This window comes from Vespa velutina, chromosome 6 (assembly GCF_912470025.1).
Source record: "Vespa velutina chromosome 6, iVesVel2.1, whole genome shotgun sequence".
Lineage (NCBI taxonomy): Eukaryota > Metazoa > Arthropoda > Insecta > Hymenoptera > Vespidae > Vespa > Vespa velutina.
Genome location: NC_062193.1, coordinates 3,167,299 through 3,193,545, shown reverse-complemented (window position 1 = coordinate 3,193,545; position 26,247 = coordinate 3,167,299). Strand labels below are relative to the sequence as shown.

General features: G+C 29.1%; 7 protein-coding genes and 1 long non-coding RNA gene across 23 annotated transcripts in view; 5 read left to right on the top strand and 3 right to left on the bottom strand.

Moving 5' to 3' along the window:
- Nucleotides 1-3,674: 3,674 nt before the first annotated feature.
- LOC124949652 lies at nt 3,675-6,148 on the bottom strand. Its single transcript, XR_007101121.1, has 2 exons — nt 5,237-6,148; nt 3,675-5,068 (listed from the first exon to the last, which is right to left on the bottom strand). It is a non-coding gene; the product is annotated as an uncharacterized LOC124949652 (long non-coding RNA).
- Nucleotides 4,803-6,679, top strand: LOC124949651 (histone-lysine N-methyltransferase PRDM9). Its single transcript, XM_047495132.1, has 4 exons — nt 4,803-5,097; nt 5,239-5,488; nt 5,567-6,161; nt 6,265-6,679. The coding sequence occupies exons 1-4, from the start codon at nt 4,918-4,920 to the stop codon at nt 6,497-6,499; spliced, it is 1,260 nt and encodes a 419-aa protein (XP_047351088.1). The 5' UTR covers nt 4,803-4,917; the 3' UTR covers nt 6,500-6,679.
- A 610-nt stretch (nt 6,680-7,289) lies between these two features.
- LOC124949680 (ATP synthase subunit delta, mitochondrial) lies at nt 7,290-8,414 on the top strand. 2 transcript variants are annotated; one of them, XM_047495217.1, is made up of 4 exons: nt 7,290-7,386; nt 7,610-7,735; nt 7,847-8,044; nt 8,135-8,414. In XM_047495217.1, the coding sequence occupies exons 2-4, from the start codon at nt 7,619-7,621 to the stop codon at nt 8,300-8,302; spliced, it is 483 nt and encodes a 160-aa protein (XP_047351173.1). In that variant the 5' UTR covers nt 7,290-7,386; nt 7,610-7,618; the 3' UTR covers nt 8,303-8,414. The 2 variants fall into 2 exon arrangements, with proteins under 2 accessions (XP_047351173.1, XP_047351172.1); XM_047495216.1 differs by having other exon boundaries at nt 7,296-7,406.
- A 720-nt stretch (nt 8,415-9,134) lies between these two features.
- Nucleotides 9,135-13,810, bottom strand: LOC124949678 (zinc finger protein 281-like). 6 transcript variants are annotated; one of them, XM_047495209.1, is made up of 6 exons: nt 13,553-13,808; nt 13,372-13,473; nt 12,720-12,943; nt 11,637-11,919; nt 11,256-11,442; nt 9,135-11,134 (listed from the first exon to the last, which is right to left on the bottom strand). In XM_047495209.1, the coding sequence occupies exons 3-6, from the start codon at nt 12,904-12,906 to the stop codon at nt 9,605-9,607; spliced, it is 2,187 nt and encodes a 728-aa protein (XP_047351165.1). In that variant the 5' UTR covers nt 12,907-12,943; nt 13,372-13,473; nt 13,553-13,808; the 3' UTR covers nt 9,135-9,604. The 6 variants fall into 6 exon arrangements, with proteins under 6 accessions (XP_047351165.1, XP_047351166.1, XP_047351164.1 ...); XM_047495210.1 differs by having other exon boundaries at nt 13,372-13,467; XM_047495208.1 differs by having other exon boundaries at nt 13,372-13,810.
- A 372-nt stretch (nt 13,811-14,182) lies between these two features.
- On the top strand, nt 14,183-15,966 carry LOC124949679 (pyridoxal kinase). Its single transcript, XM_047495215.1, has 7 exons — nt 14,183-14,396; nt 14,506-14,605; nt 14,706-14,849; nt 14,917-15,037; nt 15,131-15,273; nt 15,348-15,527; nt 15,649-15,966. Exons 1-7 carry the CDS (start codon nt 14,304-14,306, stop codon nt 15,756-15,758), a joined length of 891 nt encoding a protein of 296 aa, XP_047351171.1. The 5' UTR covers nt 14,183-14,303; the 3' UTR covers nt 15,759-15,966.
- LOC124949676 (DNA-directed RNA polymerase III subunit RPC2) lies at nt 14,695-20,757 on the bottom strand. The gene is made up of 15 exons (XM_047495207.1): nt 20,565-20,757; nt 20,231-20,385; nt 19,952-20,128; nt 19,593-19,884; nt 19,353-19,510; nt 19,179-19,284; nt 18,925-19,110; nt 18,746-18,859; nt 18,463-18,663; nt 18,109-18,386; nt 17,887-18,026; nt 16,959-17,798; nt 16,680-16,844; nt 16,469-16,599; nt 14,695-16,394 (listed from the first exon to the last, which is right to left on the bottom strand). The coding sequence occupies exons 1-15, from the start codon at nt 20,640-20,642 to the stop codon at nt 16,011-16,013; spliced, it is 3,405 nt and encodes a 1,134-aa protein (XP_047351163.1). The 5' UTR covers nt 20,643-20,757; the 3' UTR covers nt 14,695-16,010.
- Nucleotides 20,758-21,039: 282 nt separating this feature from the next.
- Nucleotides 21,040-23,444, top strand: LOC124949893 (isovaleryl-CoA dehydrogenase, mitochondrial). Its single transcript, XM_047495729.1, has 8 exons — nt 21,040-21,259; nt 21,686-21,775; nt 21,878-22,099; nt 22,163-22,490; nt 22,564-22,657; nt 22,724-22,814; nt 22,899-23,067; nt 23,140-23,444. Exons 1-8 carry the CDS (start codon nt 21,122-21,124, stop codon nt 23,280-23,282), a joined length of 1,275 nt encoding a protein of 424 aa, XP_047351685.1. The 5' UTR covers nt 21,040-21,121; the 3' UTR covers nt 23,283-23,444.
- A 973-nt stretch (nt 23,445-24,417) lies between these two features.
- The window catches only part of LOC124949894 (PDZ and LIM domain protein 3), a 15,216-nt gene continuing 13,386 nt past the window's right edge, over nt 24,418-26,247 (top strand). For 3 of the 10 annotated variants that reach the window (XM_047495735.1, XM_047495733.1, XM_047495731.1), the window contains exons 1-2: nt 24,424-24,874; nt 25,680-25,906. In XM_047495735.1, the coding sequence (XP_047351691.1) occupies nt 24,761-24,874; nt 25,680-25,906 (341 nt within the window). In that variant the 5' untranslated portion in view covers nt 24,424-24,760. Of the gene's footprint in view, nt 24,875-25,679; nt 25,907-26,247 lie in introns of all 10 variants that reach the window. The other 7 variants (XM_047495739.1, XM_047495737.1, XM_047495738.1 and 4 more) reach the window with 7 other exon arrangements.

Genomic DNA, 26,247 nt, shown 5'->3' with positions numbered 1-26,247 from the left:
CTATTAATTTGACGTAACAATTCTTACAGATAATTAATTAAGTCATTGCGCCAATGATCTCAAATTATTGTAGATCGAAGAGAAAAGAAAAAAAGAAAAAAAAAATAAAAATAAAAGGATGAAAAAGAGACAAACATTTTCTATATTTGTTGCGGTACACCGCAAAAGTAAAAAACCTGTCTGATTGAATCAGGGTTAAATTGATCATAATAGGATGAGGTTTCACGGTGAATCGAGATCAGTATGGTTTTAAAAAGCCACCCACTCTTTTTAACTCACCCCTTTGCAATAGCGGCAGCGGCAGCGGTAAGAGAAGCAAGGTGAACCGGACATATTGTATTGGATTAAATTAAACACATGGGGTGGCTCTCCGACTAGTATAATATGCGCGGAACTCCTGTGCCAAGTGAGTCGTACTCAGTGGAGGCTGGCTTTTCAACAGGGAACCATGGATCTTCGATCTCTCCTGGAAAAAAGGGATCCGATATTATTATTATTATTATTATTATTATTATGTCATGTGACCCGTGTCACCTGCATCTTCCTGAAAATAACATTCTCTCTTTTCTATTTTTTTTTCGCGATTGGAATTTCAAAGACATTTGCTTAATTTTAATATTTATTTTTCATTTTTCCTTTTTTTCGCAGATAGTCTTATAAGAATCTATTTTTGAAACAAAAACTGACGTATTTGCTAATGAATACTCTCCTCACATGAATTGACTGTTAAAATCAAGTAAATAGCTCCTAATGGTTAAATACAACTCTCTTCACATAGAGTCTGTGAATGATGTGCAAAGAGCTTATGGGGTATCTGACGGTCACGTGTCATGTTACACGGTATTCATTTCTATGTAACAGTGGCAATATGTTCACGGCACGTGCCCAAAATAGAACTTGATTTTTCATCTGCGAACAAGTACCTACTCGATGATCATTTGAAAATAGCTTAACATTCGATTAACAAAAAATATGCCTAATTTTATAAATAATTGCAAACTGAATTGTTTTATCTTTCTTTTTTTTAATTTTACTAAAATCAATCTTGTTTTTTTTCATTTATATTAGAAATTAATTCGTACGAGTTCGAAAGTCAAGAAAATTACGTTAATTAAGAAGAAGCAATCGATCTATCCTCTCGACAAATTATTAAAGAATGCTTTGTTAACGAGAGAAATCACAGAGAGAGAGTGAGAGAGAGAGAGAGAGAGAGAGAGAGAGAGGGAGAGAGAGAGAGAGCGAGATTGGAAATATTAATAATACATAAGACACACTGTCTCTTATTGTTAGAAAAAAAATCATTAGACTAGGGGAACTTTTGACACTTGCAGAGCCGAAACGAATCACCTTTACGAGTACATCCCCGCAAAACTTAACTATAATTCAGAATTCACCCTGCAGCATCCGGTGTTTCCGTGTAACCACGCATAGTCCTTGCGTAAGGACTACGCATAGGTTCTCTCGTAAAGGGTCGATGAACAATAAGATTTGTTCCGTCTCCACGATGACGAAGGGTGTATTCATACAACGTTATCGAGCAATCGATTCTTTAATTTTCACACCTCCTGCATCGCGTGTTTAAGTGTATGCAAAACGTGTAGATCGTCGAAAATGAGAAAATAATATAGAAGGACTAATTTATAATTGTATTTACAAAATGTTCCATTCTTTTTTTTTCTTATTATACCTTCGAAGAAAATTAATTTAATTAATTAAAACATACAAATTCATCGTTTTATGTACGTACGTATTAATAAATATATTTTATTGAAGAATACTCACCTTACTTTTTCTTGTTTTTTTTTTTATAATTTTTTTCTTTTTTTTTTAAGTAAAATCATTATCGATCATACAAATATGTATATCTATAGGAAAAATATGGTATTGCTTGTACCTACGTTCGAGAAGCACCATGCATACAAGCAAAAGAGGGTGTCTTTCGTAGGCTTATTTGAAGGATCGTACGGAGCGGAGAGTAACGATAATAGGTAGATGATAATCGCGATATTAATATCGCATTGGGAAGCGCACACATGCGTGGAAGAGCCCATTGGTCACGGAGGAACACTTGCTCGCTTGCTGGCTCGTGCTTTTCTGAATGCACCCTGATTTTAGAAAGAGATGGACCAAGGGTAGCAGCCCCTGCGTAGGATGCGGGTAAACTTTGAGGTTTACCAATAAACTACAGGAAAAAGTTAGAAAGATTGTTGTCAACGAGATAAGAAGAGATATTTTTTTTCTTATGTGTGTTTTTTTGGCTTTTCTTTTTTTGTTTCTTTTTTTTTTATTTCATTTTACGTTTTATGAAAAGACATCTTCATATTTTTCCAGCAGAAGATGTAAGTAGAACTTTTATTTTAACCACTTGAGATTTCATGGATAAACAAATAGAAAAAATTTTTTAATATGCATCCTGAACACTTCTTGTAAATTCTGAAAAAGAACGAAAGGCTTATGTGGTTGAGTTTCGAAAGACCAGAGAAAAAGAAAAAAAATATATATATATATACATATATACAGAGGGGGTTTTCCAAGGGGTTGATCTAAGGGATGGTGCGGCTTGTGAACACTCGTGTCATTCCCTGCTACGGTACCATGAACCCTACCATGAATCACGAGGACCATGGCTGCAAGACCACCACGAAAGAACCATCACTATCTTTTGGTTTTCCTTGTTAGGGTAGTTCATGACTAAATCCGTCTGTTTTTAAATCTAAAAAGTAATTGTGAAATGTCGTTAAAATTTGATAAAAATTTTTTAGTTAATCTTTGTTTAACGAGGTTTATCATTTAAAGATCAAACGTTTTAAGTCTACTCGGTACTAGCAATTAGCAGGGAATACCTGTAATTACGTAGAACTTTCTAAGCTTTATACCCAACTATAATACATTGTCTTTTCTCATAGATTAGACAAAATTATTATCTCAAGAAAATGTTAAATCGTAAGAACTCGATAAAGCTTCATTTGCTAATTTATTATGTCAGTTATGATTTCATCGTTAAAGTAAATCATAGAAGTAAAGAGAAAAGAGAAAGTATAAAAAAAATAGAAGAAAGAAAAAAATTAGATATTCATCTTCAATGCTAGACAAATCCGATTGGAGTAAAAGATCCATCGAGATCTAGCCGGATGATTAAGCAAATCCTTGATATATCGCACTTGCTAGATCTATGCAAGAGTGCAAGAAGAATGAGCCACTTAATTTCCTAATCAAGCGTTGATTCAGATGCACCTTTCGACAGATCCCCTGCTCTCTCTCTCTCTCTCTCTCTCTCTCTCTCTCTCTCTCTCTCTCTCTCTCTCTCTCTCTCTCTCTCTTTGTCTATCTATCTATCTTTTCTTTCTGGATAGAACGTAGACCGAATTGCAGCTGAGCCAAACAATGTCCTTTCACATGAGGCTTTTATAGCCCCATCAAACGTGTCCCATCTCCCGTTGACGTTCCACAAATCGCGAATCTTCTTTCTCGCCGAACGATCTACCACTTATCTCGATTCACTCGCTTTCGCATCCCTTCATAGAATTTTTTTTTTATATGTGATCTATATGCGAATTATCTAGACGAAATTATAGGTAAAAAGAAATTTCAATAGTATTCTGGACGAGATTATTCAGAGTAATATCATACAACGGACTTTAAGTTAAGAAGTATGAAATGATTTAAAATAAATAAACTTTTTTTAAGAAATATTTATTAGTTTTATTAATTTTTTATCGTGATTCTGTTATTTTTATTGTTATTTACAATGACATTGTATTTTTTCTTTTTTTCGGCATTTTCCTACGACATTTATTAAAGCTTGTTAAACAATCTTTTTCACCATAAATCAATTGCTGTCGGTTGTTGCGATTATTAATTAATATTTTTTGAAATAGTAAGTAGATCTCTTTCGCTGATAGAAAAGATATAGATATTACGGGTTTATAACGTCACGCAACCGTGAGCGCGAGATCTGCGCAGGTATAAACTTAAAACTTACTCGAAATTATCGCATTTTCACAAAACTTAAAATGTATTAAATAAATTATTAAAAATACATGAATTGTTGAAACAAATGAAATTGTTAATTACACAGTTAAATATTTTATATGAACATGTGATTTTGACAAACATATTTCGAAGAATTTAAAAAAAATGTCTACATCTTTTAACAAGTGCGTTCGTCGTTACAAAATTTCAACAAAGAATTGTTTATTTGAAAGTTTAATTTCTTTATCAATTTTATCGATAAAATTTTGTTTATAATTATACAAAATAATTTTTTCTTAGTATTTAAAAAAATAAAATAAAAATGTTTTGTGAAGTGTCAAAATCTTGCTGCACAGTTTTCGTTTTTGCATTAAAATAATAAATAAATATATTTAAATAATATACATGGATGAGAGTGGGAGTTAAGAATTTGCAGGAAGTACCATTACACCTTGCACTAATACAAAAGCGAACCAACCCCAGCGAATAGCTTACTTCACCCCCCACCATTCTGTAACACTATTGGACTATAATTCGAGATATGCGATAGGAAGAGGGTGTCTCCTCCCTCTAGGGCGTTTAAATACAATTAGACATATACTCATAGGAAAAACTAGTGGGGGGCAAATTAACAATCCGGACATTTAAAGGCCGTGCGTAACTCGGTTGATAGTTAGTAGACATTTTCACTTCATTTGGTGGTTACCAAAATCTATAGAATTCTAAGTATTTGTCATTGTTAAATCACAACAATTTTGAGTTAGAGTTCTTAGTGGTGAAAAATATTAGAACGTTTTAGTGAATCTTCTATTAGTCTTGGATCGCAATTCTTAGTGCTTGAAGCCGATAGAATTATCAATTAATTTCCGAAAGTATTCGACTACAACTCGAATATTACAAAGTTTGAATTATTTTTAAATAATACTTAATTTATAATTAAGTATTATGTATCCCCCAATGATATCAGACAACTCAATGATGAATCTGGAGAAATTCGGAGTATCGAGTTCATCACAAAATCGTCTCCCAATCGTCAGAGCAGTTACTTTTTTGAGGAAAAATGCTATGACCGAGATCATCGAGTTAAATAAGTTTCCTGAAAAATGTACATCGATAATAAAATATGTAAGTATTTTTGATTTTTCAACATATTTGTGATCTTTTTTATGATCTTTTTTCTAAGTTATAATCAAAAAAATAGGAAAACAATTACATTTATTATCGAGATAAAAAGAAAAAATTATCAAGATTGAAAGATCATTACAGGTTGAAATTGCCGAATCGGAAGGACGACTATACAGCTTAGACAGGCACATTGACGCCTCTTCTTGGCTCAAAATAGTAAGTCTTGCGACGGATTGCCACACCAATAATATATTACTAATGCCCAGCGAAAAGGGGGTAGTAATAAAAACGATCAGAGATATCGCTCCAGGTGAACTACTATTCTTGTGGTTCTCAGAAAATCTTTTACTCGTATTAAATATACCATTTTTAAATCCGCGTAATATTCAAGGTAACATGATAAGAGATAAGAAAAATTCCTTTATTCAACGAATCATTTTTCTCATAATATCTTCTTTGTTTGTTGCAGGACAAGACCGATATATTTGTCACATATGCCATACCGTTTTCGAATACCCAAATCCTCTAAAACTTCACGTATCCTTAGATTGTGACCGGTTAGACCTTAATTATTTGTGGAATCTTCTATCGAGGAAAATTTCTTCATTATCAAATTTATGTCCTCCAACACCTTTCCGATTTCAATTAACCGCTCCCACGGCTATAATTTCGCCAATCCTCATCGAGCCTCCAAATTCCCATAGATCCTTAAATCCATCACCTACGTCATCTAATCAGTTTTCTCCTTCATCTTCGAATCAACCTTCTCCTGGACAAATTTCACCACACTTGTTGGCCTCGATATATTCTATCAGGCACAATTTGTTAAATCGACCGTCGGCGTTTAAACCATACACATATATGAATGGACCCGACGTTTTATCCGATCTTTGTCCACCAACCGCGAGTAGTGAGAGACAACCCGTATTAGAAAGACAATCGACTGCTCATGCTGCAGAGATTGAAACTATTGCCAGTAACCTTGGAAAATCTAAAGAAGGTCATCTTTGTATATATTGTGGAAAAATGTATTCCAGGAAATATGGGTTGAAAATTCATATCAGGTAACTTGATAATTTGAAATCTTCTCTTACGATATAATGATAAAAATAACGGAGCAAGTAATGAGAGAAATTTTTGTTTTTGTTTCTGTTTTTCTTTTTTCAGAACTCATACCGGATATAAGCCATTGTTCTGCAAATATTGTCATCGACCATTCGGAGATCCAAGTAATTTGAATAAACATATGAGGCTACATGCTGATGCCGAATCACCATACAAATGCGAAATTTGCGGTAAAATTTTAGTAAGAAGAAGAGATTTAGAAAGGCATATAAAGTCAAAACATCAGAATAACATTGATACAACTTCTGAAACTTCTGACGACGAATTGAATGATTAAACGAAACTTTCGATCGGTAAGTTTTTCGTGAATTCGTGATATTTTCTGCGATTATACACTGTTTATTTATTATTTTTTAGTAATTTTTAAAATCACTAAAAAATGTTTCTCGTAAGAAACATTGAAAGAAAATTGTAAAAAACATAAAGCTGCCATGACAGTTTAAAATTTTGATATTATGCGCCTAATAATATGTAATATTTTATACAAGGAAGCAATATGTTTTTTCATGTCATATATTTTCTAAAAGATGTTTTATATAATATATTGTACATATGTATAGTATAAGATAACTAGATTAATAAGTTACATTTGATGATACTAAAAAGACATTTTTATGAAATAAGTATATGTATATATATTTATATATATATATATAAAACTCGACTCCATCATAAAGTGCAATTATATTTACACACTTTAATGTGCCTTTTTTATAGTATGTTAAACATACACAATATTCGATGCGTTTTTTGAAAGCTGTGAAATAATTGTAAGACTATTCTTCAGCATATATAAATCTAGATGGATGAATATTAAACTTATATATTAATTTGTTATCTTAATTTTTAAATAAAATTGTTAAAAGATATACGTGTTAATTTCTTAACAAATTAATAAATATTCATAATCTACACAATGTATAAATTATTTACTATAATATATATTATATTCTATATGCTAATAATATTTTTAATAAACATATTGCAAAATATATCAACTATTATATTAGAGACCGTTTGTTGGTAAAAAAGGATTTTTTATTACCTGTAACGTACATCAGCGACACCACTTAATCAATATAGAAACTAATTCAATTCTTTCCATATTCGTTTGCGCTGTGTGATCCTCGAAAGCAGCATTTACCTTTTCTTAAATCCATACAGGTAAAATTAATATCATAAAGGTATTTATAATGTTAAGATATAATTCGAATACGTATTATTTTCGTGCAGTTAAATACTTTCGTAAAATAATGAAACATTTAAATTATTTCCATAATAAGTAAGATCGACATTAAGGTTATATATCTCAATCTTATGATGTAACAATGTCATTGAACCATATATATCAAAATGATATAACATTTGAAAAATGTATTAAATTTAGGCTGGTAAAATGGCAACTATCGCTCGTAATTTTCGGCCATATTTAAGATATATGCGTAACCAAATCAGGACTTACGCCGATGCATCTAGTGATGAAATGAAATTCACATTTGCTGGTGCTAATCAGGTAAAATATAAACCTTCTTATATATATATATTCTTATATAACTTATAGAACTATAAAAAAAAGAATTAAAATATATATCTCATGATTCTTATAAAGTAACTTTTTTATTAGGTATTTTATGATCAAAGTGTAATTCGACAAGTAGACGTTCCATCATTTTCTGGTTCCTTTGGTATCCTTCCAAAACATGTACCTACCCTTGCCGTATTAAAACCAGGTGTTGTTACAGTTTACGAACAAGATGGTAATACCAAAAAAGTTTTTGTTTCTTCTGGTACAGTGACGATAAATGAAAATAATAGTGTACAGGTACAATTTTAATTTATTGATAAGAAATATTTACTGCATACAAAATTTGTTTTATATATATATATGCATATGCATTTATAAAATGTATAGATTTTAGCAGAAGAAGCTCATCCAGTAGAAAATCTTGATAGTTCTGCAGCAAGGGAAATACTTAGTAAAGCTCAACAACAACTGTCCTCTGCATCATCAGATAAAGATAAAGCTGAAGCTGCCATTGCTGTTGAAGTTGCAGAAGCTCTTGTGCAAGCGTCACAATAAGTATAAAAAATTGTTGAAATGACGCTATTAAATCTTAGATACACATATTTAACATATAATTATTTTATTGCTGTATAAAATGCAGTAAAAATAAAATCTTGTATTAAGATCATTTGTTCTCTACCAGATAAATTAACAATCTAAATAAAATTTATATATATATATATATATATATATATATATATATATATATATTTATATATATATAAATATATTTATATATATATAAATAATCCTATTAATTTCTACACGAATCAACTTTAGAGGTTTCTAATAAAAAATGATATGTATATACAAAAAAAAAAAAGAAGAAGGAAATGATATTTTGTATTATAATTTATTGTATTATTTTATTTCTAACAGCATAGAAATATTGCAAATTATGAGCTATTTAGGTACATAAAAGTTATCTTGTGATTTAAATCTGATACATTTCTCAAGTAGATGAACACCCATAAAAAATCTCACACTATAATTGTTAAAATAATACGAAATAATGAGAATCATATTAATTTATCATTATTAAAATATCAGAATATGTATGATTACTGACAAAAGTATTGTAATCATATTACTCTACAGTATAAAGAATATATTATTTAGAAATATCCAACATTTTTCTTAGGCATGGTGTATAAGTATTTGGCACTCTGTACAATAAAATTATATAGTAATACATAAACATCTACTAATAATTAAATAATAAATAATCCTTTTTAGTATTTACTATTAATCTACATTATTTGGTATAATTCACAATGTATATAACAATTTCAATCTTGTGTGTATAATATCTGCATATTAAGAATGGTAAAAATTGGAGTTGATTGTGCAAAAATTTTAACAATAAAAGAAATTATTGTTTATGTTTTTTTCAAAAATATGTATTTATATGATATTAATAATTTGTACTCCTTTATAGCCATATTCAACACGTAATATCAAAAAATGCATTTTTACTATTTGATATTGCGCGATAATTAATATAATACGATACATATGTAAAAATGTTGTACAAAATTTATCAACATTTTGGCACAAGAATCTCACAGTATATTATATATTGCATCTATTACGATATCTTTTGTTAAATATTACACGCGCGCGCGTACACACACACATATATTCAGTCATACTTTTTTAATTTATTCTAAGTAAAAACCTATAAAGGCATTTAAATTGCTTAAGTCAAATTTAAAGCTAAGCAATGTAGCATATAAACTACTAACAATTGTAAATTTTTTTTACATAAGTTTATACTATACTTTCTTGATGACTAGTTATTTCACACAACTTTGTACTTCATTGATTTTTTGTCAATTGGCATTTTAATAGTGATAATAACGATTTTTCTTTACAAGTATCAGTGTTAGTGTTTCTACAACAATTAGCATTAAATATTTTTTGCAACTGCTGCAAAGTTTGCAAGCAAACTACTACGCAACAAGATTCACTATTTCCAGAAATGGAATTGCAAGCACATTCAATTTGTAAACATTCATTATTCACAGTTTTCATTGATATATCTTTTTTAATAGTTCCTGATAAAGAAGTATTCGTGCAATCTTGACAATTCTGCAAATGATTACATTTACAATCAATGCATTTACAAATATCTGCATCTGCAGCAATTTCTTGCAAGACGTTTCTGTGTTTTTTATATCTTAAGTAATCGATCTTATATACGTCGTTTTCATTTTCTTTAGACTTGGTTATGATAGGATTTGAAATAACAGTGTCTATACTTACTGCATTAACTGTTTCTAAATTTTGCACATTCTGAAATTGATTTTCTATTTCTAATGGATAAGGGTCAGGTCCTACTAAATCTACTAATGAATGTACCGCTGTAGGAAAGGCGTTCAGCTCTGACCAAGATTCAGTCACAGGTGCAGTAGCTAATGCTGTAACATCTACCCAAGCTGAAGGTATTTCTTCTTCAGATGCTATAGCTAATTCCACAGCCTCCGATGGGCCATTTATTAATGTGCTAGGTGCCAAGGATTGAGTCATTACTTCAAGAGACTCTGTTTGCAATTTTGTATCATGGATGAATGAAAGGTTGTCCAATTCTTCATTAAAAAGTTGTACAGTGTCTGATGAATTCAATATATTTCTTTCTTGACTAGTATCACTATATAGTGAAGCTGTATCATTTTTAGTTGTCAATGTTTCATTTATCAGATTATCTGCAAAATCATTTTCACAAACCAAAGATTTGTTATTAAAATTTGTACCTTCTGAAATCTCAGCAATTGTGCTCTGCAAGCCATCTTGTATAATTTTCTGTTCTAAATTTAATGGATTAGATGATTTATGATCACTTATATCACTATGTATTTTGTTCAAAGGACAAGGCAATACATCGGACTCGTATACATCACTTTGAACCTTTATCATGTCAGTTATATTATTAGATTCCATGTTAGAATCATTGATGTGATGAAATTTTTTATAGTCTTCATTATTATTAAAATTACAAATTGTCTGACGATCAAAGCTATTAAGAATATTATCAGTTGAAAGAAGATTAACTGTGATAGCCTCATTTGGACAATTTATGATTTCATTGTCAATATTATAATCCAATTCCTTGTTAATTGAATTATCATTTAAAATATTTAATATTGAAGTTTCAGATATATGTTCATTTTCTTGAGTTGAAATGTATGTTATATTTTTATGTTCTTGTACCTCATCTGAAGGTAATGATATATCAAAAGATGATACCGTTGCATCATTGGCACAATCTGTTTCATTTCCCACATCTGTTACAATTTGGGATATATCTCTTTGGTTTTCAATACTATCATCTATTGAATCTTGATGACTCTGTAACAATATAAATAATTATGTATGCATAAGTATATATTAACTGTTTTTTATTTTTTTGATTACCTATTTTATACTGCTCTAATTAGATGTTTATAAGTACTACTAATATGGTACTTACCACATCTTCGTTATTAACAGTCTTATTATGAGTTTTAATATGACTCTTTAAACTATGAGGAGTAGTGAACGATCGTTTGCAGTTCTTATAGGTACATGTATAAGGTCGTTCTCCTGTGTGTGTCCTCTTGTGTGTTTTTAAATGATGTGAAGCTGTAAAAGCCTTTCCACAACCTTTTTCTCTACACCTTTAAATATTAAACCAAAAAAAGAATTAATATCTATAATTAAACTCATTTATATGCTAATATATCTAATATAGCTGGTGAACATAAAAGAAATAGAAAATATTGTGAAATGTTCAATTTAAACTTTAAATGTTTGAATGAACTTATGCTAATTCCAGAAGAAATTCTAGATTTGTTGAATCTTTCAAACATACTTGTAAGGTCTTTCTTGAGTGTGAGTACGAACGTGTTTCTTGAGATCGCTTAGAGTAGTGAAGAATTTAACACAGCCAATTTCTTTACAGTTGAATGTATTACCACTATGAAGTCTTTGGTGAGCTCTCAATCTGTAAAGGGTATTGAATGCTTTTCCACAACCTTTGTGGGTGCATTCAAATGGTTTTACTTTTGTATGTACCCTAGAGTGGATCTTCAGGCTGTATGATGTGAGAAAAGCCTTCCCACAACCTGGCTCTGCACATTTAAATCGAAACTCGCCTGAAAGTTTTGAGAATCCCTCCACATAAAAAATTTGTGGGGCTACCTTTTCTTGCGGCATCTGAAAGCCATGCAGGTCAAAGCATTCCCTTTATACTAACAATGATGACACAATAATTTCGAATCAAGACTACATAAGCGGCAATATAAAAAACAAAAAGCATTATACAGTTCATATTGATGCTAATATATAAATATTATTAGATCTATGAACTTACCTTATCTATCTATCCTTTGAAAGCACTAACATGAAAATTATTATTAGTATGAAATAAAGAATATTCTTTCTATTTTTTTTTACATATGAAACTATAATTATTAAAACAAAATTAATAATAACTTCCAATTACAATTAGCAATATACATTTTTTTTAGAAGGAACAAAAATGATAAGACATAAAAGCATGTTAAGTGATTAGCAACATTCATATCTCTATGAAGTACTATTGATTTATAACAAATGTCAAAACATATATTTTACTTAGGGTAACACACTAATGGATATAAGAAAATGTATGGATGTATTCATATTTATTTGAATACATTATATATTTTTGAAGAATACATAAAAATAAAAATATATCGCCAGTAAGATATATTATATATATATGTATATATATATATATATATATATATATGTGTGTGTATATATGTATATATATATATATGTATATATACACATGTTAAACACGTTAGATTTTTTATAAAAGATTAATTTATAAAGAACCTATAAACAAATTGATAGACAACACTGCATTCATATGAACTTATTTAGCTAAACATAAACAAACAAAAGTTACCTTTATGAGTCTTTATATGGGTGCGTAAATTTCCAATTGTACTATATGTTCGAGGACATCCTTCATATTCACAAGTATAGCGGTTAATATTTTTTTGATTTGTATCCAAATCTATATTATCAGTAGTAATTGTTTTATGTAAAAAACCATTAGACGAAGAATAATTCTCTTTGGAATGAATATGCATATGAATTTCTTGAGGACGAATCACATGGTGGATATGGCTAAATATAATTAGAATGATACATAAAGAAATTAGTTTATAAAAATTTTGTAAACAAAAATATATTTATATTAAATGATATAATATGCGAATAAACATTTGTAATGTCATTAAACAGCTTTGAAATAAATTTGAAATTAAATCTATTAGAAAATAATAAAATACGATTTATCAAATATTAATAATCAAAGATTGAAGTATAAAAAATAAGAATCCAATTTCAAAAGTACTCTATCCTTATAAGGAAACGACGTAAAAACTTATGATACATATAGATGACATAAAGATTTAAAGATTAAGAACATATTTTAAATTCGAACTTTAAAGATCTCAAATAAGGAATAAGATTAATTTATTAATATAATATTTATTAAAATATTTTTGTAATTTATAATAATTTTAATAATATTTATTAAAAACTTTGCCAACCTCGTACTGTTATTGTTAGATAGCCTTTCATTGTTAACATATTCATCATCGGAGTGTTTTTCATGTTCAAATACATCCGTTTGTTCGTAAACTTTTCTGAAACTAGGTAAATCTAAACTATCATCCAAATAATCCTGCAAATCAGCTGCCACAATAATGTCGTTGAAATTATCATTAATACCATCGGCATTTTCACCGTCATTAACATTTTCACTTTCCCACGTCGCCATACTTTTCAGGCTGCACAAAACAAATCATGAGGTAACATGAATGCAGATGATCACACTCTCTATTGAAACTACATTAAAAATTATAAAGAAATAACTTGTCTCTCTCTCTCTCTCTCTCTCTCTTTCTCTCTCTCTTTCTCTTTCTCTCTCTTTCTCTCATTCTCTCTCTCTCTTTCTCTCTCACTCTCTCTCTGTGCCAATCGTAGATAAGATATAGAAGATAAATATTTTCTAGTGGTAATTTTGAAGTGTTAATATATTCATACTTCTTCAATATAATCTTAATATTTGCATAAAATAAATTGTACCTAAGTATTATACTATTTAATTAATGTCAATATCCTAAAGTTCAAGCTAATACTATTATATAACTTTTAATTTATACTATACATTTCAAAACACGGAAACGAGACTATTTTAATATTCTTTAATAAAGAATAAAAAAAGAAAAGAAAAAAAATAAAAGAATATAAAGTACTGTACTGTTTTATTTATAATCGGTAAACTAGGAATCATTTATACTATTGAAGATACATATTAACAATTGCTAATAACAATTCTTTTTTATTATTATTATTATATATCTACAGTGCTTCTAATCAACGAAAAAGGAAAATGTGACTTGTGATTATTTTCTTATCATTTCTAAGTTTAGAGAAAGAACATTATTAATTGCGTGTATTTCTCATTGAGAATAATAATATGAATTCGAAGCAAATTCCTCGGGTTCTCTCGATCCAAAGTCATGTAGTGTCAGGATATGTTGGTAATAAAAGTGCTACTTTTCCACTCCAAGTAAATATAAAATATAATTTTTATAAATAAAAATAAATTTTTTTTTTATTTTTTTAAGATATATTTCTTCCATATTGTACTTCTATGAATTTAATAAATTTCGTTTTAGTTATTAGGTTTTGAAGTAGATGCTATTAATTCTGTTCAACTATCAAATCATACAGGATATAAAGTTTTTAAAGGACAAGTACTTAATGATAAAGATTTAGGTGAGTATAATTTTATAATAATGAACGTTATTGTTTTGTTGCATAAAAAATATATATTTCATAATATTATATTATCTAATCCAAAATATTTATATGATAGATGAATTGGTACATGGCTTGGCAGAAAATAATTTGGATCATTATACTCATCTACTGACAGGATATATAGGATCCGCATCTTTTTTGAACAGAATAGCTTTATTAGTTGGAGCATTAAAGCAGAAGAATCCTGATCTTATATATGGTATATTTATTTATTTCCTATTAATTTATTATGATAACAATTTATAATTTTTATCATTATCTTTTAGTATGCGATCCTGTTATGGGTGATAATGGTAAGATGTATGTCCCTAAGGAATTAAAAGATATTTATAAAAACAAGATAGTTCCCCTTGCAGATATTGTAGTTCCAAATCAGTTTGAGACTGAGTATGTAAAAAAATAGTATATTCATAATTCATAATATTGTTTATTACCAAGTGCGGTTTTTTCTTAAAATAAATTATATGCATTCTGTTTTAGATTGTTAACTGGCAAAAGTATTAATAGTTTAGATGAATTGCAAACTGTTATAAAAGAGTTACATAAAATGGGACCACAAACTGTAGCTGTATCATCTGCAGAAATGGATAATAAAATATTAGCAGTAATCAGTTCATTGAAAGGTATTCTTAATAATGTGTTAAGAATTAATATGAATTAACTTAAATATTATTTTTCTTCATTTATTTTATTTTAGACGATGTACTACTTAAGGTTGATATTCCAAAAATACCATCATCTTTTACTGGTTCTGGTGATCTATTTGCTGCTTTATTTCTTGCTCATACGTATCTACATGAAGATATTAAAACAGCGACTGAAAAGACAATAAACTCTTTACAAGGTGTTCTTTTTGAAACTTTCAAATCATTCAAAGGTAAATTTTCTTTGAAATTTTGTGTTTTATGTATATAAAAGTACATACATACATATATACACATACACATATGTATGTTTTTATATAATTATATATATATAGATAATTGTTCAACTTTCAGAATATAAAGATGAGAGGACGCAATTTGCACAAAGAATAGAATTACGTTTGATACAAAGCAAAAGGCATATTGAAACTCCTGAAATTAAATTACATGCCGAATTTCTATGATGAATGCATTGTAAACAATATATATACATATATATTGAGAATATAAAATGATAAAACAATTATATTTTATAATAGATGACGTATAATAGATGAAGAAAAGACTTATTAAAATATATGTATATATATATATATTAAATAGTGATCGTATTAAATTTGATAATATTAATTTTATTAATGAAATGTAATCTATATACAATGATCATATGAACAAGTGAATTCTTATATAGATATTATTGTGTATTATAAATATATTCAATCACAATAATGTTTTAATGTTAAACGAGGTACAATATTCATAGATTGTAACTCTTGAAAGAGCAATTTACAAGCGTATGGCATGGAAATAGTTGAAACGCAGGCACTAGAGCGGCAACTATGGCACCACCCACTGTATGCCATTAGACCACATTTATTACAAACGTCAACGTCAAATGCATCACTTGATATCATTAATCTTTCTACTAACATCATACTAGCTCCATATCCAATCAGACAATCACGTTCCATTTCACCTAAACGTAAACCACCTTCTTTGGAACGACCTTCCGTTGGTTGGCGTGTAAGAACTGCTCTAGGTCCACGGGCACGAGCATGCATTTTATCTTGTACCATATGCTTAAGTTTTTGATAGTATACCTGTAAAAAAACATTTCAAATATTGAATAAATAATATTCATAAGGTAGAAAAAAATTCGAATTAAAAATCTTACAGGGCCAGAATAAATATATGCTTGAAGTGGTTCACCCGTAGTTCCAGAGTAAAAGATGTCCTTTCCCAAATAATTAAAACCATGTTTTCTGAGTTCTTCGCAAACATCTTCAACTTTGGAACCACCAAATGCTGTGGACATAATTTATAATTATTTGTAATAACTTATCATTAGAGTAGTATCACTAAATTTTGTTTTTATATAAATTTACCTGTTCCATAATGAAACTGTCCCTGAAGGACACCAGCTTTACCGGCAAGCAATTCTATTAACTTTCCAACAGTCATACGAGATGGGAAACCATGTGGATTCATAATCATATCAGGACATATACCATAATCGTTAAATGGCATATCTTCTTGTTCCACAATTAATCCTATGTGAACGATATAAATGTAAAATGACAATAAAAAGAATATATCCTATTTTATATAATCAAAAAAAGAAAAAAATAAAATAAGAAAGTGAACAAAAGAAAAAGTGATTGTACCAGTTACTCCTTTTTGTCCATGACGACTACTAAATTTATCACCGATTTCAGGCCTTCGAGTTTGTCTTAATAGTAGCTTTATCAAAAAAGCATCTTCCGCATTACTAGATATCATAACTTTTTCTACATAAGCAGGAACTGGACCTTTGAATACAATGGGAACATCTCGATATTCTGTTTGTGCCTGGGCATTGGCAGAATTAACTGGACCAATGCTGGACGATGGTGTAGATTTATTTACCATTACTTTTTTATTTTCTACCATTTCACCTGGAGCAGCAATGCCATCACTGTCAATTATTTCATGTTTCCATACTGGCTTTTTAGTAGTTGTATCGATTAATGGACCCATTATTCTATCGTAACTTTGATTAGCATATCTTTTCAAAGTACATTTTGCATTTCGATATACCAAACATCTTCCGTATCCTCTGTCAATAGAAGCTTTATTTAAAATTAAAGCATCCTCAATGTCATACCCACTATAAGACATAACTGCAACTGTTGCATTTTGGCCAGCAGGTAACTTGTCAAAATTAATGAGTTCTATTGTACGTGATTTCACCATTGGTGCTTGTGGATATACTAAATTATACATAAGAGTATCGATACGATTACGCTGATTATAACCAATGGTTCCCATAGCTTGTTTACCCATAGCACATTGGTAAGTGTTTCTTGGACTTTGATTGTGATGTGGATATGGTACTAAACCAGCACACACTCCCAATAACGTAAAAGGTTCAATCTCTAAATGTGTCGTGTTCGCATTTATATGTGCTTCATTAAATGCTATAGAACTATCATTTTCTTCATTTACATCCAAATATTCAATTAAACCTGTAAGTGAGAATAAAATACAAAAGTAGAATATAAAGACAATGTAGTTAATTGTTTTTAATATGAGTAATCATTATAGTGTACTTACCATCTTGTAAAAAGTCTTCAAAAGTTCTAACACCTTGTTCCAACAATTTAATATGTTCTTCGTGAACCAGTGGTTGTCCTTTTTCAACAATTATGTAAGGTCTACACAAACGACCTCCGTCAGAGCTAATTTGAATACAGCTGTAAGATTTAAAAAAGATATATATATAAGTACTTTTATAAAATATAAATACTAACACAGACAATAAAATTTGTATTATACCTGTGTTGATGTTGTGTAAATATGGAAACAAAACCATTCACCAGACCTTTTCTACGTAATAATCTGAATATATACACAAGTCTCTGATAATTTTTGACAATGCCTAAAATGTTTCCATTTAGAAAGACCATATACACGTCTTTATTATTAATTTCTTCTCCACCAAGTATATTTACATTTTCAACGCCGAGATTAAATGCTAATCTTATAATAGGTTCTTCTTCAACTTCTGTAGTAATATGTGTCATAAGAGCTAAGTTTTTAACTAATCCGCAACTCTGTTGAAATAAACCACAAGAAAAATTATAAAACATAGATTAAGATAAATGTAATAAACAAACATATATTTTTTACCTCTCCTTCAGGCGTGTCACTTGGACATAACATTCCCCATTGCGATGGTTGCAAAGATCTAGGACCAGATACTTTCCTACTTTTTTCAAATTGTGAATTAACACGCGTCATCATGCCAAGAGCTGAAATATATGATAGCCTTGACAAAACTTGAGTGACTCCATGCCGTTCCATTTTGAATCTTTTAATAGTCCAATTACCCTATTAATTCAAATACATTTGAATCATTGAATATTCGACACATATTAGTGAATTATTAAAAATAATAATAATGTTTACTTACAGATGATATAGCGAATGCTAAACCATTTGTAATTTGATCTTGTCTCATATGTTTTACAATATCAAATTGAGCTGCTTTTATTTTTGGTATATTTTTATCTGCAATTTGTTTTAACTACAAAAATGATATAATTAAACATTTTGTTTCATAGGATATATTAATAATAATATTATACATACCTCTCTATTAAATCTTTTAAATAAATCTTCAAACATGAGAGATAAAAGGGAACCAGCCAATTCTAAACGTTTGTTACCATAATAATCCCTATCATCTACAAGTTTTCCATCACCTTGTGCTTTCATAACTTTTCTTACCATTAAAGCCAGATAAGTGGCTTTTAATTTAAAATTGAAATCGTTGACCTATATTAATAATATATATATTTTTTTAAATAGATATTAATACTATGATATATTCTAAGAATACTTACAGGAACATGAGATAGTACATTAGTTGCTAAAATATCCTTGATTTCATCAGTAATACTAGCTTTGATCATAGAATATCTTTTTTGTTTCCTTTTATTACTTAAATATCTAAAAAAAAAAACATATAATCGGAATTCTATTATATTGAGACTTCATATAATTAATTAAATAGGTACCTTAAAGCCTGATTTTGAGCAAAAACATGTAATGTATGACATTCTTCTAAACTGGGTGCAAATTTTTTCATAAATTCTTCTTCTGCACCAATAAGTTGCATTATTTCTTGATCACATACTATTCCCATTGCTTTAAATATTATCGTAACAGGTACGTCCTGATAATTAAAATACATTATTACTAATTTTTATTTTCTGACAATGCAGATATATCATTTATTATAATTATAACTTACTTACATCCTGAAAAATATTATGTCTCATATAATACTTTCCACCTTTACCGACTATGTTAGTTTTTGTCTTTCTTTCTTGTGTAGAGCTATTACAGGATGCTACTACGCATCCTTTACTATCTTCTTCTAAAATAATTCTATTTCTAAGCATTTGCTCTTGGATAAGTATAACTTTCTCTTGACCATTAATAATGAAATAACCACCAGGATCATGAGGACACTCGTTCATTTTAGCCAATTCAAAATGAGATTTGTTAGTTAATACACAATTCGAACTTCTAAGCATAATTGGCATTCTGGAAATAATTAATCAAATTAGTATTTTTTAAATGGTATTTTAACAAAAAAAATTTTTATATCTACCTTCCAATCAATAAATTATTTCTAATAATAGGTTGATGACCTCTGATATATTCAATGTCAACGGTAATCGGTGCAGAGTAGTTTAAATCTCGCAATCTACATTCATGTGGAGTAGTAGACCGTGTTACATTAAAACCTTCCTCTACATCAGGAGATCCAACATGTACGTTTAAGTATCTATGCATTAAATTTTAACAAATTAAATAAATAATTAGAAAAGAAAGTAGACATATTATTGATTATTAATTAAACGTTAAAAACAATTGTAATAGTACTTACTTTACATAAAACAAAGGATCTGCATCGCTAAGTACCTTTTCATTTGTTTTAACAATCTTTTTTATTTCGACATTTATAAAATAATTGAAGGAATCAATGTGTTGTTTGACTAAACCTTTTCCTTTGAGAAAAGCAGGTACTAATTTCCATTTATCCTATATTATAAATATCATGTGAAATATATTATTATCATTATTATTATTATTACTATTATTATTATTATTATTATTATTATTGTACATTTTTTAATGCTATTAACATAATCATAAATAAACAAATAAAATGATATTGAAGACTATAACTTTTTTGTAAAAATAAGTAACCTCTTTAATACCTGTATATGTTTCACGACTCTATTGTATTTTTGTTCTGATTTTATACCGTCCAAATTACTAAATTTTACTTCACCCATGTTTTACTTTGAAATAAAATTATTTAAAACTTACAAATATTTTTAATAACCGAAATTTCTACAACTAAACATAACGCGATAATAAGCCATGCCGTTTGTATATTACTGTCGGCAAACACACGCTACAACGTGATACAATACAACGTGTGTAGAATACTTTTTTCCTCTATCGATAATATAATATTAAAAATAATTAAACTCTTGTATAATATTAATCTTTAAAACAATTAATATAATAAAATCGTAATTAAATTTTCTGTATAGTTATAATATATAAATTTGTTTCTTTCAATTCGTTATTTTGAACCGTATATATTTTCATATAAACTTGTGATTTTTCTAACGATAAGAATGTCTTATCTAAATTGATGCAATGTTTATTACACAATATATATATTGTAATATATTATAATGGTAGTACCATTAAACACTAAGTAGTGAAATCCTATTCAAATTTTTATTTTGTGATATTTTTTAAAATGTGGTATTTTAATTTATTAAAAAATGTACGGCTTAAAAATTCTATAAAATATATTTACGAATGTAATGTTAAATATTCTACAAGATATTATAAAATAAATGAAAATACATTTGGTTTAAATGACCAGCAGAAAGAGGTTAGTTAATTTGATTTTCTAATGATCCGAGTTTTTACTGAAAAATGCAATCATTATCGTATTGTAACATAACAAGTTATTTCATTATTGATGAAAATAAATCAAAATCGATTCTTATAAAATACATAATATACATATTTATATTATAATATTTTTCATATTATATATTATTATTTAAATATGAAATTGTTTATTTTTATTAATATTATTTATAATTGACTGTGAGACGATATGTGATTTTTGAACTTGTAGCTCGCTCTAACAGCAAAGTATCTGAACTAACTTCGTAGGCTTATTGATTTATTTTTAAAAAGACGTTCTTTGCGATAGTCAAGATTTATACTCGCAAGGATAAAGAAATATCAATATTATGGCACAATAATGCATGTTTTATTAATTTAATTTTACTTTTATTTATTTTTACAGCTTCGCAACTTGATTTTTGATTTTGCTCAGAAAGAATTGGCTCCTAAGGCAACTGAAATCGACAGAAAAAATAATTTTGATGAACTTAGAGTATGCATTACTAAATAAGTTTTTAAATAATTAACATTTGTTTATTTTTAAATTTGTATATTGTAAAATTAACCATTAAATTTATATATCGAATCTTTTTAGACATTTTGGAAAAAACTTGGTAATTTGGGTTTATTAGGAATAACAGCTGATACGGAATATGGAGGAACCGGTGGTTCGTATTTTGAACATGTAATAGTTATGGAAGAAATAAGTAGAGCATGTGCAGCTATTGGACTTAGTTATGGAGCTCATTCCAATTTGTGCGTTAATCAAATTAATAGAAACGGTACAAACAAACAGAAACAGAAATACTTGCCGAAGGTAAATTAATTAATAATAAAAAGAAGATATTTTTATAATAATTTTCTAATGCTTATAATTTAGTTATGTAGCGGTGAACATATTGGAGCTTTGGCTATGTCAGAGCCAGAAGCGGGATCAGACGTCGTATCGATGAAATTAAAAGCCGAAAGGAAAGGCGACTATTTTGTTTTAAACGGTAATAAATTTTGGATCACAAATGGTCCGGATGCTGATGTTCTTGTAGTTTACGCCAAGACAAATCCAAATAATTTGAAACCGCAACATGGAATCACAGCTTTTATCATAGAAAGAGGAATGGAAGGGTTCAGTACAGCTCAGAAATTAGATAAATTAGGAATGAGAGGATCGAATACTTCGGAGTTAATTTTCGAGGATTGTAAAGTTCCTGGTAAATCATAGAACTTTTTTTATATAAATTTCATCAGATTGATACAAAATATGTACATAATAAATATTTGCAGTGGAAAATGTGCTCGGAGAATTAAACAAAGGAATATATGTACTTTTCAGTGGTTTGGATTTGGAACGTTTGATTTTAGCAGGTGGTCCCTTAGGGTAAGATACGACGATTTGATTATTTTAAATGACTTCTTGTATTAAATAATTTAAATGCACTTTTAGTATACTTCAAGCTTGCTGCGATGTTGCATTTGAATATGCACATACTAGGAAACAATTTGGAAAGTATATAAGCGAATTTCAATTGATACAGGTGATATCTCCTAAAAATTGTATATGATAAATAAAATATTGAATAATGCATAACATGTACTAAACTCGTTTTTGAAACTTTTAGGGAAAAATTGCAGATATGTATACCACTCTAAGCGCTAGTAGAAGTTACTTATATTCGATTGCAAGGTCTTGCGATGCGGGACACGTGAATCGCAAGGATTGCGCTGCAGTGGTACTTTACTGCGCTGAGAATGCAACCAAGGCTGCTTTAGATGCGATTCAAATACTTGGTAGTTCATTGTCACTTCTTTCATAACGATACTTTCTTTGATTTTTATACATTTTGTATTTATCAATTCCAGGTGGAAACGGATATATCAATGATTATTCTACTGGAAGATATCTAAGAGATGCTAAAATTTATGAAATTGGTGCAGGAACTAGTGAAATACGTAGGATGCTCATTAGCAGAGTGATTACCGAGGAATATTTGCAATCGAAGTAATCTTTGAACCGAAAGTATCGAAATAACTTTCAGAAGTTATTTTTTTAATACCACATATAATAGCACATCTCAACTCATCATATTATTTTTATTTACTTATTTTCTTCGTATGCTATATATATGTATCTTTAGAGACCATTAATAAACGACCGTCTAATATCATTTAATGAATCATCGATAATGCTATATATCAAAACAATATATTACACATGATCCTTCGAATTGTTGAATAAATCTATACAAATGAGTCATTAGAATAGTAAAGTCTGAACACTGATTGACTAACCTTTCGCGCTATAGGTTGCTAATTTAAGGCGAAGTTTACGTACACAATAGATCCGTCTTGCTCCATCTTAGGGACCTTACACCTTATCTCATTTCCTTTCTCTTTTCTATCTCAAGACTCTTCGATCACACAGTGAAGCTAAACTAATTAAATCGTTCGAGCATAGGGGAGAAGCTTTCGGACAATTGCGGACGTCAGTGAAAGTAGCTCTCTAAGAAGAATACAAGAGAGCAAAGGACTTTCATCGTTAGAAGAAATGGCTCTTAAGTTCTCCATAGGCAATTATTACGAGACCTATGTGAGTATCTGACTCAACCTGAACGGTTTTCAGAACTCTTACACTTTAGTATTTCTTTTTTCTTTTTTTTTTGTAATTTTATATATATATATAAAAGAAAAAAGAAAAATGAAACAAATATCCACAATAATTATCTTTTCCCTTCATTATACGTAAACCTATAAAGAGTTTTAATAATATCTGTCAATAATCATTTTCTCCAATTTTTACTTATTTAAAAAAATTCTATACCAATTCTCTACTGATAGTCGTATATATAAAAAATTATTCTAATTTACTACTACGTTGATTTTAATTTATACATAATATAAAGATAGAGAAACAAAATATGATGTGATCGATAGAACGGACTAATAATATTAAGATGGGATATTCTAATGAAAGATATTAGATCATTGTTGAACCCCAACGACCTCCCACAAGGAAGAACTGTATGGAAATAAAATTGGATAGGGTTGAGAGGTTTTATTAGAGAAAATCTTATGTGCGCGCGCAGATATGTGTATGTTTGCCGTCCGCCCCAACTCGTAAATGCCAGAGAAATGAGTGCAGGTCGGACCAGAACAATACAAGTGGGATGCCAATTCGAAATGGGGCCAGAATAGCAGAGGCAGCCTGTTAGTTGAGCAACGAGCTTTCGAGTTAGGCCTGTCAAAGTCAAAGCTCCGTTGTGAACCATCTCAGTTCTCGTTTGTCTACGTGCGCGTCATTTTCACTATTTCGTTTGTTATATTATTTTTTCCTTTTAATTGTTTCGTGCTCCTAGAAAGTTATTTATCAAATATTTATTGAGAAAAGTTTTCTCTTCTCCTTGCTCTCTCTTTCTTTCTTTCTTTCTTTTCCTCTTTTATTGTGTTTGTTATTACGTTACATCGTGGACCAAAGGATTAGAGCATGACGAGAAAGCAAACTTTGATCATAAAACTTAAAAGATCCAGTACTGGTAGACCTTGGGGAATAAGAATTGCTGGTGGAGCTGATTTGGGTTCACCTATTGTCGTCACCCGCGTGAGTTTTTTTCAATTTTATACAAGTGATCGAGAAAAGAATGAAAAAATTTGTAAGAAAGATCTGCAAAATAAAAAAAATGAAGCAAATGAGAATTAACAAATTAACATATGAGAAAATATAAGTGCAATTTTATGTGCATCGCTTTATGGCCTTAAAAAAAAGAAAAAAAGAAACAAATTTAATTACATAATATGGACAATGAACTCTTCTTCGACTTAATCAAAGTTGTCGTGCAAGTCTTCGTGATTCTTTAAAATTCTAATGTTCTTAATCAAATCATACTAAATCTGATTTTAAACATATTGTTGCATTTAATTGTACGGATAAATCTATGTTAAAAAGTTTGTATATGTTTATGAGCTTTGAAATCCTTTGGCACAATTATTAGATATAGTAGAAGAACGATAAACATAGATGGACTAATGCCAACTATTTTTATTACTAACACAATTATAGGATTAGTTTCGTTTGCTTTTACTTATAAACACAACAGATATACATACATATATATACACACACACATACACGAAAATTCTGTCTTATTTACGAAATACCAGTTTTATTTTATTTTTATATGAAAAGTATATAATTTGTGGTAAAATATTTTTCTTAAAAATATTTGTTTTTAAAAGGTTGATCTATAAACGGAATAAAAATGAAAGTATTATGAATTTTTTGAAAATCATTTTTTATAAAAATCAATATGATTATATGATAAATATAAATATAAATATTTATATGTATATAATATGACATATCATATGATATATTTAGTGAAAGTGATCATTGTATTTGATTTTAGTCGGAGAACGAGGAGCTCCAGAGGGGTGACGTGATAAAAAAAATCGACGATTACGACACACGTGATGTGAGGCATGTAGACGCCCAAAATCTTCTACAAAAGTCTGAAAGAATAAAGCTCGTCGTGGAAAGGTCCGAACATTCTAGAGCATCTCGTATCGACACTCCTACAACATCGCCTATGATTATCGGCTCGATCATTGGCGGCAGGGCTGCGGTTACTAGTCTGTCAGAAATATATCAAATATTAGATTATTATTATTAATATTATTTTTATGCAATATCGAGTATAGCCAAAAAAAAAAAGAATAATGCCGCTCTATCGCCGCTTCAATATCATTCCTTTAATTATAATTCAATAACTTTTTAATATTGCAATGCTCGCAAATAACCGACAGCTCGCAGCACCGCAGTAAAAAATACTTTCGACTAGTTTTTGAACGAGAGGAAAAATTTTTTTTTCTTCGAATGTTAGCAAAAGAAATGAAAAATTATAGATTTGTCGAATCGTTCAAAGACAACTCGTTGGTTCGCTATTATGTAGTTCTGTCAATAAGGATAGGTTAATT

Excerpts from the sequence above, each read along its gene's own strand:
- LOC124949651 (XM_047495132.1), top strand. The coding sequence starts at position 4,918 with ATGTATCCCCCAATGATATCAGACAACTCAATGATGAATCTGGAGAAA. Across the intron at positions 5,098-5,238 it reads GTACATCGATAATAAAATAT|GTTGAAATTGCCGAATCGGA; the intron begins GTAAGTATTTTT and ends AGATCATTACAG. Across the intron at positions 6,162-6,264 it reads GGGTTGAAAATTCATATCAG|AACTCATACCGGATATAAGC; the intron begins GTAACTTGATAA and ends TTCTTTTTTCAG.
- LOC124949680 (XM_047495217.1), top strand. The coding sequence starts at position 7,619 with ATGGCAACTATCGCTCGTAATTTTCGGCCATATTTAAGATATATGCGT. Across the intron at positions 7,736-7,846 it reads CATTTGCTGGTGCTAATCAG|GTATTTTATGATCAAAGTGT; the intron begins GTAAAATATAAA and ends CTTTTTTATTAG. Across the intron at positions 8,045-8,134 it reads ATGAAAATAATAGTGTACAG|ATTTTAGCAGAAGAAGCTCA; the intron begins GTACAATTTTAA and ends TAAAATGTATAG.
- LOC124949678 (XM_047495208.1), bottom strand. The coding sequence starts at position 13,601 with ATGGCGACGTGGGAAAGTGAAAATGTTAATGACGGTGAAAATGCCGAT. Across the intron at positions 12,944-13,371 it reads TCTAACAATAACAGTACGAG|CCATATCCACCATGTGATTC; the intron begins GTTGGCAAAGTT and ends AATTATATTTAG. Across the intron at positions 11,135-11,255 it reads CTGTTAATAACGAAGATGTG|AGTCATCAAGATTCAATAGA; the intron begins GTAAGTACCATA and ends ATATTGTTACAG.
- LOC124949679 (XM_047495215.1), top strand. The coding sequence starts at position 14,304 with ATGAATTCGAAGCAAATTCCTCGGGTTCTCTCGATCCAAAGTCATGTA. Across the intron at positions 14,606-14,705 it reads ACTTAATGATAAAGATTTAG|ATGAATTGGTACATGGCTTG; the intron begins GTGAGTATAATT and ends TTTATATGATAG. Across the intron at positions 15,274-15,347 it reads AGTAATCAGTTCATTGAAAG|ACGATGTACTACTTAAGGTT; the intron begins GTATTCTTAATA and ends ATTTTATTTTAG.
- LOC124949676 (XM_047495207.1), bottom strand. The coding sequence starts at position 20,642 with ATGGGTGAAGTAAAATTTAGTAATTTGGACGGTATAAAATCAGAACAA. Across the intron at positions 19,111-19,178 it reads ATGTACTATCTCATGTTCCT|GTCAACGATTTCAATTTTAA; the intron begins GTAAGTATTCTT and ends TTATTAATATAG. Across the intron at positions 17,799-17,886 it reads TGAAGACTTTTTACAAGATG|GTTTAATTGAATATTTGGAT; the intron begins GTAAGTACACTA and ends TCTCACTTACAG.
- LOC124949893 (XM_047495729.1), top strand. The coding sequence starts at position 21,122 with ATGTGGTATTTTAATTTATTAAAAAATGTACGGCTTAAAAATTCTATA. Across the intron at positions 22,100-22,162 it reads AACAGAAATACTTGCCGAAG|TTATGTAGCGGTGAACATAT; the intron begins GTAAATTAATTA and ends CTTATAATTTAG. Across the intron at positions 23,068-23,139 it reads AGATGCGATTCAAATACTTG|GTGGAAACGGATATATCAAT; the intron begins GTAGTTCATTGT and ends TATCAATTCCAG.